General features: G+C 44.0%; 1 protein-coding gene across 5 annotated transcripts in view; it reads right to left on the minus strand.

Annotated features, from left to right (window-relative positions):
• KCNAB1 (potassium voltage-gated channel subfamily A regulatory beta subunit 1) overlaps positions 1–12,045 on the minus strand; it is a 589,565-nt gene that overhangs the window by 80,318 nt on the left and 497,202 nt on the right. For all 5 annotated transcript variants that reach the window (XR_010749312.1, XR_010749311.1, XM_066369872.1 and 2 more), the window contains exon 12: positions 9,558–9,678. Coding sequence is in view for 3 of the 5 variants with exons in the window: in XM_066369872.1 (XP_066225969.1) it covers positions 9,558–9,678 (121 nt within the window). In the remaining 2 variants the exon portion in view is untranslated. The remainder of the gene's footprint in view (positions 1–9,557; positions 9,679–12,045) is intronic.

The following is a 12,045-nucleotide window of genomic DNA, read 5'->3' on the forward strand; positions in this document are numbered from 1 at the left end:
AGACCTGAAACAAGTGCATAGAAGAAGACATAGGTACTCAACTCATGGGTTTTAAAGAGCATTTTATGAATTTGACTGCACAGGCAAGAGAAGTGAAGGCAAAAATTAATGAATGGGACTACATCAGACTAAGAAGTTTTTGCTCAGCAAGAGAAACTGATAACAAAATAAACAGACAGCCAACTAAATGGGAAATGATATTTTCAAACAACAGCTCAGATAAGGGCCTAATATCCAAAATATACAAAGAACTCATAAAACTCAACAACAAACAAACAAACAATCCAATAAAGAAATGGGAAGAGGACATGAACAGACACTTCTCCCAGGAAGAAATACAAATGGCCAACAGATATATGAAAAGATGCTCATCTTCTTTAGTTATTAAAGAAATGCAAATCAAAACTGCAATGAGATACCACCTCACACCTGTTAGATTAGCTATTATTAACAAGACAGGTAATAACAAATGTTGGAGAAGCTGTGGAGAAAAAGGAACCCTCATACACTGTTAGTGGGAATGTAAAGTAGTACAACCATTATGGAAGAAAGTATGGTGGTTCCTCAAAAAACTGAAAATAGAATTACCTTATGACCCAGCAATCCCTCTACTGGGTATATACCCCAAAAACTCAGAAACATTGATACGTAAAGACACATGCTGCCCCATGTTCATTACAGCATTGTTCACAGTGGCCAGGACATGGAAACAACCAAAAAGCCCGTCAATAGATGACTGGATAAAGAAGATGTGGCACATATACACTATGGAATACTACTCAGCCATAAGAAATGATGACATCGGATCATTTACAGCAAAATGGTGGGATTGATAACATTATACGAAGTGAAATAAGTAAATCAGAAAAAACCAGGAACTGCATTATTCCATACGTAGGTGAAACTTAAAAGTGAATCTAAGAGACATTGATAAGAGTGTGGTGGTTACGGGGGGAGGCGGGAGGGGGGAGAGGGAGAGGGAAAGGGGAGGGGGAGGGGCACAAAGAAAACTAGATAGAAGGTGACAGAGGACAATCTGACTTTCGGTGGTGGGTATGCAACATAAGTGAATGACAAGATAACCTGGAGTTGTTATCTTTGAATATATGTATCCTGATTTATTGGTGTCGCCCCATTAAAAATAAAATCATTAAAAAAAAAATTTAGGGAAATTTTCAGGCCAAATTTTTTCAAACAGGTTTTCTATCCCTTGTTCATTTTCTCCTTCAGGAGCTTCTTTGATGTGGATGTTGTTTCTCTTCATGATGTCACTGAGCTCTCTTAGAGTTTCCTCAGACTTTTTGAGCCTCTTTTGTTTTTGCTGCTCTGCTTTTGTGTTTTGGTTATATTGTCCTCTGAATCACTGAATTGATTCTTTGTTTCATCAAGCCTGCTATTGATTCCTTCTAGTGCAGTCTTCATTTCTGATATTGTATTTGTCATTTCTGACTGATTAATTTTATTATTTCACTGTCCTTTTTGATGCTTGCTATCTCTTTATGTAGGTTCTTATTATGACCATTCATTGTTGCTCTAAGAGCCCTGAATATCCTAAAAATCATTATTTTAAACTCTGCATCTGGTTGTTTGGTTACTTCCATTTCATTTAGTTTTTTTTCTGGTGATTTCTCTTGTTGATTCATTTGGGTTATATTTCTTTGCAAATTTTGTCTGTGTATTAGGTAGCACTGTCTAACTTTGCAATTTGTTGTGTCTTCATGAGGAAGATGGGCTCGGTGGTACTGACCTCCAGGCCACCTGTCTTCCTTTTTCTAGGAATGCTTATTGAGGGTAATATTTTTTCTTCCTGTTGTGAGTATTGAATGTAGTTGGTCCTTTCATGGTGTGGTTATCCCTTCATGCTGGCTGGCTCTAAGGGTCAACCTTCATCATGTGTATTAGACACTGTGAAATGTCTGTCCTGTTGCACATATTTATTCTTCACAGTGTCTGGTGCCTGCTAGACTCCTCCTTTGTGCATGCTGCTGTGTAGTTAACTGAGTCTAGGGTTGGTGCTGTATGCCACCCACTACTGGTTGTGTTGGTTCTAAGTTTTCTTGGGTTGGCGTCAGCCATTGTTTGTAACATGCCATGGGCTACTTGTCTGGAGCTACTTCTCTGTTTGCTGTTTGTGTCTGCGTTTTCTTTGCCTGGGTAATGTGGGAGGGGCCAACTTGTGTATAAGGATCAGCTTCCTCCCACTTAGAGATGACAGCAGCTCTGTAAAAGCCCCAAGCTCTGTAAGATTTGCCTTCACTGTTCAGCTGCTCCACCTCCTCTTGCAGTTGTATGGTCTTCCCACAGGGTCTTCTGTAAAAAGACTGTAGTGTGGGCTCAGATTGGCCTCACTCAACCAACCTCTCTACAGGTTGCAAGCTTGGTGGGTTAGGGCAGCTGAGGCTGGGAATACAACATTAGTGGGACCCCCTACTTCAGGGGTTTCTTGGTCAGGAGCTCAGAATGGGGAAAGTAGCCCATACTCCAGAGCCTAATCCCTCTGGCACTGCTGGATACTCAAATTTTATTTCTCCTCAGCAAAGTGGGCAGCAGATTCCAATTGAGAGGGGCCAACAGTCCCCTCTGCACAGACGTTCTTACAGCTGGTGAGACCCTGTCTTAAGGGAGGAAGACTGAGAAAGTTCTCTCCTGGGGCTGACTGTGTACCCTCCCCCCCAAAAGTGGCTAAGTCCCTTCACTGGACCCAACAATAGGCTCACAGGGACCCATACTTTAAATGTGCATGATCCAAGCCTCTCTTCCTTCCTCCTGTGGAGTCTAGCCCAGCTGGGCAAGATTTCCAGCACCCGGGCCAGCTGACTGTGAAGCTCCAACTTGTCCACTGCACAGGAATCATTGTGCTGGTACTCATCACAGAAAGCAGAACTTGCCTCAGCTGGGTCAGGTGTGAGGAGCCCTTCCTTAGGATACCCCACTAACAAGGTTGTTAGGTTTTGAACCAATGCTCTCCGCAGCTGGCCACTGCATGTGCCAGCCCCTGGCCTCCCTGTCAGGAACTCAATGCAGACCAGTGGGAGATACTGCCCATGACTGGCCCTCAGCAGCCTTCTTGGAGCTACAAGCAACCCAGAGTTTGTGGCTACCTCTGCTGGGCTCAGATGCACATGGAAATACCAAGCTGTACACCTAGGCAGGCTTTTACCCACTCTGGTCCTGGGAGAAGATCGGCATAAAAGGCCAAGATTCCCTGAGTCCCGCCTCCTGCAGCCTCTGTCTGCTTGTTGGACTCCACCACTGTAAAAACCTTGATAGAGTCAGTTTAGAACCTGGGGCAATTCAGGGGTTAGAAACTGTGGTGGGTGTGGTTTCCACCCCTTGCCCCAGGTGTCAGTCTGTCAAGAATCTTTTTGTATTTTTCCGAAGCCAGAAGCAGGGAGGCAGTCAGACAGACTCCCACATGTGCCCGACAGGGATCCACCCAGCATGGCCACTAGGGGGTGGTGCACTGCACATTTGGGGCGTTGCTCTGCTGTAGCCAGAGCCATTCTAGTGCCTGAGGCAGAGGCCATGGAGCCATCCTCAGTGCCTGCACCAATATTGCTCCAGTGAAACCTTGGCTGTGGGAGGGGAAGAGAGAGATAGAGAGGAAGGAGAGGGGGAAGAGTGGAGAAGCAGATGGGCGCTTCTCCTGTGTGCCCTGACCGGGAATCGAACCCAGGACTTATACACACCAGGCCTACGCTCTACCGCTGAGCCAACCAGCCAGAGACAGTCTGTCCAGACTTTTATCACAGACCTCAGTAGTGTGTGGCCCCCAGGAGTCCAGTGGGTATGGCCTCTGAGACCCAGAGGTGTGGTCTGCCCACAGTCTATATACAGTGGTACCTTGAGATACGAACAGACCAACATAAGAACTTTTTAAGATATGAGCTGCGACTGGGTCCATATTTTTGTTCGAGATCCAAGCGAAATTCCAAGATACGAGTCGTGATTCAGGAAGCTGCTGCTAGTGGGCACATTGGCACACAGGTGCAGTATTGGCAGTTTGATATACGAGTTGACTGACTTACGAGCTTGGTTACAGAATGAATTAAATTTGTATCTCAAGGTACCACTGAAGTTTCTACTGAGTCTCACCTGAGGCGGAATCACCATTCATAGACTCAGGAGCATGTGGAGGAAAGCTCCAGCCTCAACACCAGAATACTGAGTCTCTGATGGGTCCCCTGCTTCCTGGCTTCTCAGCATGACTCAGTCTCTATGACTGGAGCAGGAGAGACTTCTGAGGGCGGAGCAGTTGCTTTTCCACTCAGTTGCGGATGCCACTCAGAGGGGTCTGCTCCACCCAAGAAAGATGGCGACTGCAGTACTGGAGAATGACTCAGCACAGTGGTTCTGGTGGCCATCCCCCACTGTCTCTCCCTGGGCCACCAACTTTAAACTCTCCTCACATGACTCCAGTCCTCCCAGCCTTTCTTCCACTGAAGCCCCAGATAAGTGGCTGTGAACAAGATTTTCTATGCTGGCCCTTTAAGACAGAGCCTCTGTCTTCAAGAGCTCTGTCTCTTTCTCGCCGACAGAAACCTGGCTCTTTTCACCTCCAAATGCTGTGTGGGCACCTCTTCTAGGCTCTGGGGCTCTAGGCTGGGGTTCTGGGCCTGGGGCTGAAGACCTACACCTCTCAAGGCAACCTTCCCCACAGTAAGAGTCCCTTTGGACCCTCCTTCCCACTGGCTCCTGGGAGCGGGGCAGCACTTTCCGCATCTCTGCCCCTCCCACCAGTCTTGGTGTGACTTCTTCTGTGATCCTTGGTTATAGATGCCTCTTTGTTTAGTCCAAAGTTGATCTTTCAAGATGATTGTTCTTAAATTAAGTTGTAATCTAATTCCTGGGAGGTTCGCCTCCTCCATCGCCATCTTGGAATCTCCTCTTTCTTCTCTCTCTCTCTCTCTCTTTCTTTTTAACCATTGTGAAGTTTAAATACCAAAGATTTTACCTATTTTATGCATAACTCAATAATTTTTAGTAAATGTATCAAATGTGCAACCATCATCATTTTAGATCCAGTTTTAAAACATTGCCATGACCCCAGTGAGCTCCTTCATGCCTGTGGGGCAGCTGTGTTAGGCTTGCTCAGGGTTACCAGCTGCAAGTGCTTTGCCTGATTAGAACGTGAGTGTGTGGCTGCGCCATGTGTTTGTGGCCTACATAAGGAGATGGCTGCTTGTGCTCAGGGTGATTGCAGATGTGCAGATTGCCTGTCCATCACTGTGAGGGGCCATTTTGCTGTTTGTTTGCCAGAAAGGCAGTTTCCCCTGACTGCGTGCTTGTCTGCCATTGTGAGACTCTATTAAATGGAATGGCCCAACCCTTTCCGGACCTTCTGCCTAAGTCCAATGTGAACCTTCCTGGCCTCGGCTACCAGCATTACAATGCCCATTTACAAAGTTAATCCCATCCCTACTACCAGCCCCAGGACACTGCTAATCTACTCTGTGCCCAGAGATTTATTGTTGTTGGACACTTCATCTCAACAGAACTACGCAATATGGGTCTGTGCCTGACTTCTTCCACTGAGCAGACTTGTGCAGTTCATCTGTGTTAAGCATGAACTAGCATATCTTTTCCTTTTCTTCCTGAATAGCATTGCATTGTGTGGATGCAGGGACCACAGTTGAGGATCACTGCTCTGGCTCAGCTGTCTGCTGCTCTCCTTTAGGTCCTCACCATCCCCTGCCAATGCCCTTCTTCCTCTTGGTGGGTTGTCCCCCACCCCCACCCCAGCCCCACACAGCCTTCACATCCAGCAGCAGTTTCTCTTGATACAGATCTGACCATGTCACTTGCTTGGCTAAATGTTCTTCAGCGTGTGCCTGACATAATCTTTGTTCATAAGACAACATTCTCATTTCTCACTCTGGTGAACCTTGCTTCCAAGCCTAGCCCTCCAGCTTCCCGTCTCCTTATTCTCTGCCTTGAACTTTGTGCTCTAAGAGGTCTGAACTGTTTGTAAACCCTCTCCATCCCCTTGGCTCATGTGGTCTCTTCAACCTGGAATGGCCTTTGGCCTCCTCCCTTCCTTCACCTCACTAATATCTACTCATCATTTGAGGTTCCCCATGGGAACTACCTTCTCCCAAAGTCCTTCCCCAAGTCCAAGGCTGGGTTGGGTGCCCGTAAACATTACTTGCAAAACCCCTGGGCCGTTCCCAATGATTTTACTACATCACTATTAGTGATCTGTTTATTTTTCTTAACTTGCTCAGCAGGCTGTGAGATGTGTTTTATTTATGGTTGGATGCTCAGCACTCAGCCCTACACCTGCACATAGTAGGTGCTTAGTATATGTTTGTTGAATAAACATAGGTATGAATGATTGATGGATGGAGGAGGATTCTAGCATCTCTCCTGCCCCATTTGCTCCAGGCCCGCTGTCAACTAATACTTTTAAGCTATTATTGTGCTCAGACCTTTTAAGGCAATCGCTAAATCTTTTTCTTTTTCTTTTTTGGGCTGTATTATTTCCTGCTTTGCACTTATAACTTTTTGACACTAGTGGAAGTTCCTAGGGCAAAGCAGAGAATGGGGAAAATCATTGCCCATAAACTACTGGGTATCAGAAACAGCCAGCCCTCCATACTGACTGCAGGGTGTAGGAGAACCCACAGGCAGAACTGGCTATCAGCAGAGGAAACATGTGCAGAAGGTTCTATATAATTAGCATCTAACCAAGCGCCAAGCAGGCAATGGAGAGTGCCTCTACACCTGTGAAGTGCGGATACTGGCTCGGTTGGGTATCTGACAGAGGAGCCAGCCCACAGCTGGGTTCAAGTTTGTCTCCTGCTGGAGGATTTCCCCTCCCCTCCCCCTTCTCACAGATCAAAGGTTATATGCCCAGAAATAATGCCTCTCTTGGTTTGAGAGTTATGTGGTTAAGAACAAAACTACTTGTTTATAAAGAATGATAAAGAAAATGACAGGCAAGATAGACATCTGGGGGCACAGAGGAGAAAAAAGAGAAACAAAGAAGGTTTTACCTTGAACTCAGACCCTATAGAAAGGGTCTTTCGTGTGTATCTGACATCCAGTGAAAGTCTAAATCTTGTAAAGATTTCCTCTTTAGAAAGACAGTGTTCCCTTTCTTTCAGAGGTAAATTTAATACGTGAAAACGTTACTACCTAAAAACCTAATTTTATGACTGTTTTAAGAATAGGTATTTCTCGTTGTGCCTACTATTCTGACCACACACCATGGCTAAGGGTGGACAGAGTTTCAGGTGCAGGGTGTCTAATTCTTTACACAAACATTGTCACCCCCATTATTATTATTACCACTATTACAAAGAGCACCTACTATGCTTTAGACATGTAATTTTCCTTTCCTTAACAACTTTGTAAGATAAGTATTATTATATCCATTTTACAGATGAGAAAATTGATAGCAGTTAAACAACTTGCTGATGGTCAAATAGCTAATACTTTTTACTGTGTTCTTTAAAGCTGCAGGGATGCTAACTAATCACATTAAATATATTCTTTGGGTTTTTATTTGTTTGTCTGAAAGAAAGGATTAAAGCAACAGTTATACATATACTTAGGTAAATGGTATTCCCCTCCCCACCCCCAGCCACCTCCCATCTCTGTCTTTCTGTGACTGTTAACTGAAACTACCATTTCCCTGCCTTCTGACCTCAGAAGAGTCAAGCCAGTAATAAATACATTCTATAACATTATTTTATTTGCCTATAACTTACCTTGAGGTTTTTTTTTTTAATCTTGTTAGATCACTGTATCTGATTTGTCCCAATTCCTGCTATATCTTAATCCTCAGGATTATTTTATAGACTGTACACCATTTTATTCTTTTCCCACAGTGTTAGAATCTTACTAAATGCTATTACTTACTAATGCTATTCTTGCGATATGTTAAAACATAACACACTATTTTGTAGACCAGCTGTAAACTGGGTAAGTTTGACAGAAATCCAATCCAATAAGTGTAGCCAATTGAAGTCAATGTGTACTTGATCAGATAGTGTATGTAAGCAATGGCTAAGCCTTCCTTCCAGGAGACAGAGTTGCATATGAATCCCTATCACCGTTACTTGCTGCAAGTAAACATCACTACCTTGCAACAACCATGTCTGGTTCTTGAATAGAGCACCTTAACTGAACTCATTGAGTTTGGTAACAACAGCCACCACATGAATTCTTTTATGTTCAGTTTCTTCATTGGTAAAGTGGAGATAATACTCCATTAAGGACAGTAAGATAAGGCTTCTAATAGTATACACTTCATAGGATTGTCTTAATGATTAAGTGGACAAGACAATGGTAGAAAGTGCCTTTGTCTTATCACAGAGCCTTGCAAGGGAACTGAAAGTCTAAATGCTTCTCTGCCCAACACTCAGCCACTAGCCACATGTGCCTCTCAAACACGAGAGATGTGGTTGGTCTGAATTGAGATGTGTTGTAGGTATGAAATACATTTTTAAAACAAAAAATTTTTTAATTCATTTTAGAGAGGAAGGGGGGGGGGAGGGAGAAGGGGGAGGAGCAGGAAGCATCAACTCCCATATGTGCCTTAACCAGACAAGTGCAGGGTTTTGAACCTGTGACCTCAGCATTCCAGGTTGACGCTTTATCCATTTTACCACCACAGGTCAGGCTGAAATACATTTTGAAGACTTAGGATGAAAAATATGTAAAATATCTCAATACTTTTTCTATTTATTACATGTTAAAATGGTAATATGTTGGCTATCTTGGGTTAAATAAAATCCCATAGTAAAATTAATTTCACCTATTTCTTTTTTATTCTCTGAATATGGCCACTAGGTCATTTAAAATGAAATATGTGATTCACATTATAATTCTACTGGACAGTGCTGGTGCATGTGGTTTTTAGTTGTTCCCAGTGACCATGACCTTTCATCAACCTCATAGTGTAGAAGAGCAATTTTGATGGCCCCTCAGAAGTTCAGGGTAAAGCTGCTCCTCTAGCCTCTACCTTCCAGGTGGCAGTGGCCCTAGTCCATAGTTGCAGCCCTGCTTCTCAGCCTCTCACCCTCCTTACCTAAGCTTCAATGGGGATGGAAAATTGAGCCAGAAGATATGGGTGTCCCTACAGCATTGAGAGGGCACATGCCCCAGCACTGTGAGGATGTGTACATTTTTACCCACATGGTCTTATTTGAACTGTGTTATAAGGGAGAGGGAATGGAAGTTAAAAAAAATTTTTTTTTAATTTACAATTTTTAATTTATTGTGTTGACATGGTTTCAAGAGTCCCACTCAATATAACACCATCTACACATCACATTGGCCCCCTTACCCCATGCAAAGTCGCTTTCCACCAGTTTTGACACCCTTTGTCGCCCATTTCCCCCCCCTCCCACCTAGGGATGGAAGTTTTTTAGCACATAGAAAATTCTGGGAAATTCTGAAAACCTCATTTTAGATAGTACTAACCAGGAATTTATGCTTCAGACATTAGTCTGCCCTATAATAGAGATTCCATCATGGTAGGGATGTGGCTCAAGCAGAGAAAACTGTATTTCCTGTGTTCAGCAGAGCTCTCTCCCTAGTCAGGGTCTTACCCACAGCTAGTTGAGGGAGTGTGCAACCCAGGCGCTCAGCGATTGGGGACAGGTCTTTTAGTTTGTTTTGCTGTCTTCTCCCTTCTTCACTTTCAATTCTTTCCTTCAACCACTGGTAGCACTAGGAATAAAAAGAACATTCAAATGTTAATGCCTGGTAAGATTTGAAGTCAACTTTTGCTAATTCAATAAAATATAAGAACCTTATCCAGAATTCCTGCATCTTCTTGACTCTGACCTTATGTTTCATGATGACAAGGATGCCTTTACCTCCATGCAAAGAAATGCTCCTCGTGGTGTCGCTCCTTGTTATTGGTTCGAAACATTAATTATGACTAATATTCAGCACTGAAACCCATCAACATGCGTAAAAGTTATTAAAATCCAAACATAATCAATTATATCCAGTTTGCTAAGTAGAAGAAATAATGTTTCATATTGAGATCGCCCTATTTTAGAATGTAGCAAAAGAAAAATAAAACATTTACATTTCACCAGGGTCTATTATGTTTCCTGTGTGTGTGTGTGTGTGTGTGTGTGTGTGTGTGTCTTTTTTTCATTTTTTATTGAGAGGCAAGGAGGCAGACATACAAACTCCTGCATGCGACCCAACCAAGATACACCAGCAAGCCCCCTGTGGGGTGATGCTCTGTCCATCTGGGGCCACTGCTTTGTTGCTTGGGCAACCAAACCATTTTAGCACCTGAGGCGAGGCCATGGAGCCATCCTCAGTGCCAGGTCCAACTTGCTTGAACCATTCAAGCCAAGGCTGCAGGAGGTGAAGGGAGAAAGAGAAAGAAAAAGAGAGAGAGAAGGGGAGGGGGAAGGGTGGAGAAGCAGATGGGCGCTTCTCCTGTGTGCCCTGGCCAGGATTCGAACCAGGGACTTCCACATGCCAGGCCCACGCTCTACCACTGAGCCAACCAGCCAGGGCCTGTTTCCTTTTTGTCAAGAAAGCTGGGTGCCAAGCTTTCTGATCAGAGGAAGCCATTATCTTACATTGTTGTTATAGCTTTCTTCTTCTTGCCTTCAATTTACTCCCTGTTTTGTATACTTATAATGGGGCTTTAGTGTTAGCTTGCTTGCTCCTTCCTGGAAGTAGATGTGGTATAACTGATAGGAACCAAGTACATTCAAAATTTTTCAAGTGGACAAATACTTTCCCAAATGTGTATTACCCTTTCTATAATGAAACTTAAGAAGGTAAGGAAACTCAAAATGGGAAACTATTCTTTAAAACCTATGTAGATTATAAAGTGAGCCTAATTGTATAAATATAAAGAGAAAAATTTTACAAAGTCTAAAAATCTTTTAGAACCACTTTCCAGAAGGTTCTGCTCTTGCTATGACCAGAAACATTAGACTCCTCTGTACAAAGCTAGCACTAGGTTGCAACATCCAAAGGAAGAGAATATTTGTAAGAATCTGTTAGCCTGTTTTGTGAAAATAATAAAAAGCCATTCTACTGTGTGACACTGGACTTTCTACATCACATATATTTGCAACACAATTGCAACCACAGAATTTTACCTTCCCAAAGGCAGCAGCAGAAAGCTCTGCAGTTGTGACAGACACCACCCACATGATTTCAATAGACAGCTGGATTTTGTTTTTTAAGTATTTTTTCCATAATTCTAAGACAGTATTTCCAAAGAAAATGGTAAGGACATTAAGTTTTATTATGATTTTGGAGAATGACTTTGCAGATGTGAAGAAGAGAAAGGCAAGCCAGCCCAGTCTGTTCGCCTCCTAGATTTCTTTTTTTTTTCTTTTTCTTTTTTTTTTTTTGTATTTTTCTGAAGTTGGAAACAGGGAAGCAGTCAGACAGACTCCCGCATGCGCCTGACTGGGATCCACCCAGCATGCCCATCAGGGGGCGATGCTCTGCTCATCTGGGGCATTGCTCTGTTGCAACCAAAGCCATTCTAGCCTCTGAGGCAGAGGCCACAGAGCCATCCTCAGTGCCCAGGCAAACTTTGCTCCAATGGAGCCTTGGCTGCGGGAGGGGAAGAGAGAGAGAGAGGAAGGAGAAGGGGAGGGGTGGAGAAGCAGATGGGCGCTTCTCCTGTGTGCCCTGGCCGGGAATCAAACCCGGGACTCCCGCACGCCAGGCCGACACTCTACCACTGAGCTAACCGGCCAGGGCCACGCCTCCTAGGTTTCAAAGATGTATGGTCTGGCTCTTGACTTGAGACTTTGCTTGGGGAGCAAGGGTTTTCTGAGCCTCAGCTCTGGAGATCTCAGCTTCCCCCAGGAGGAAGGGCGGCCTGGAGACCACAGCTGGTGTCATGGGTGATGAGTTGGACATTTGTGACGATAAACACATGATTGGTAGAAGAAAATGACACCCCAATGCAGAGAGAAATAGAGGAGTTAGAAAGTCCTGACAATGTTCAAGTCTATGGATGGAGTCACCCAATCACGCTTCCCAAGGAATGTCTATGTGTTCCCCTTCTTTGATTAAATTGGTTTGAATTAAGTCCTATTG

Source organism: Saccopteryx leptura, chromosome 2 (assembly GCF_036850995.1).
Source record: "Saccopteryx leptura isolate mSacLep1 chromosome 2, mSacLep1_pri_phased_curated, whole genome shotgun sequence".
Taxonomy (NCBI): Eukaryota; Metazoa; Chordata; class Mammalia; order Chiroptera; family Emballonuridae; genus Saccopteryx; species Saccopteryx leptura.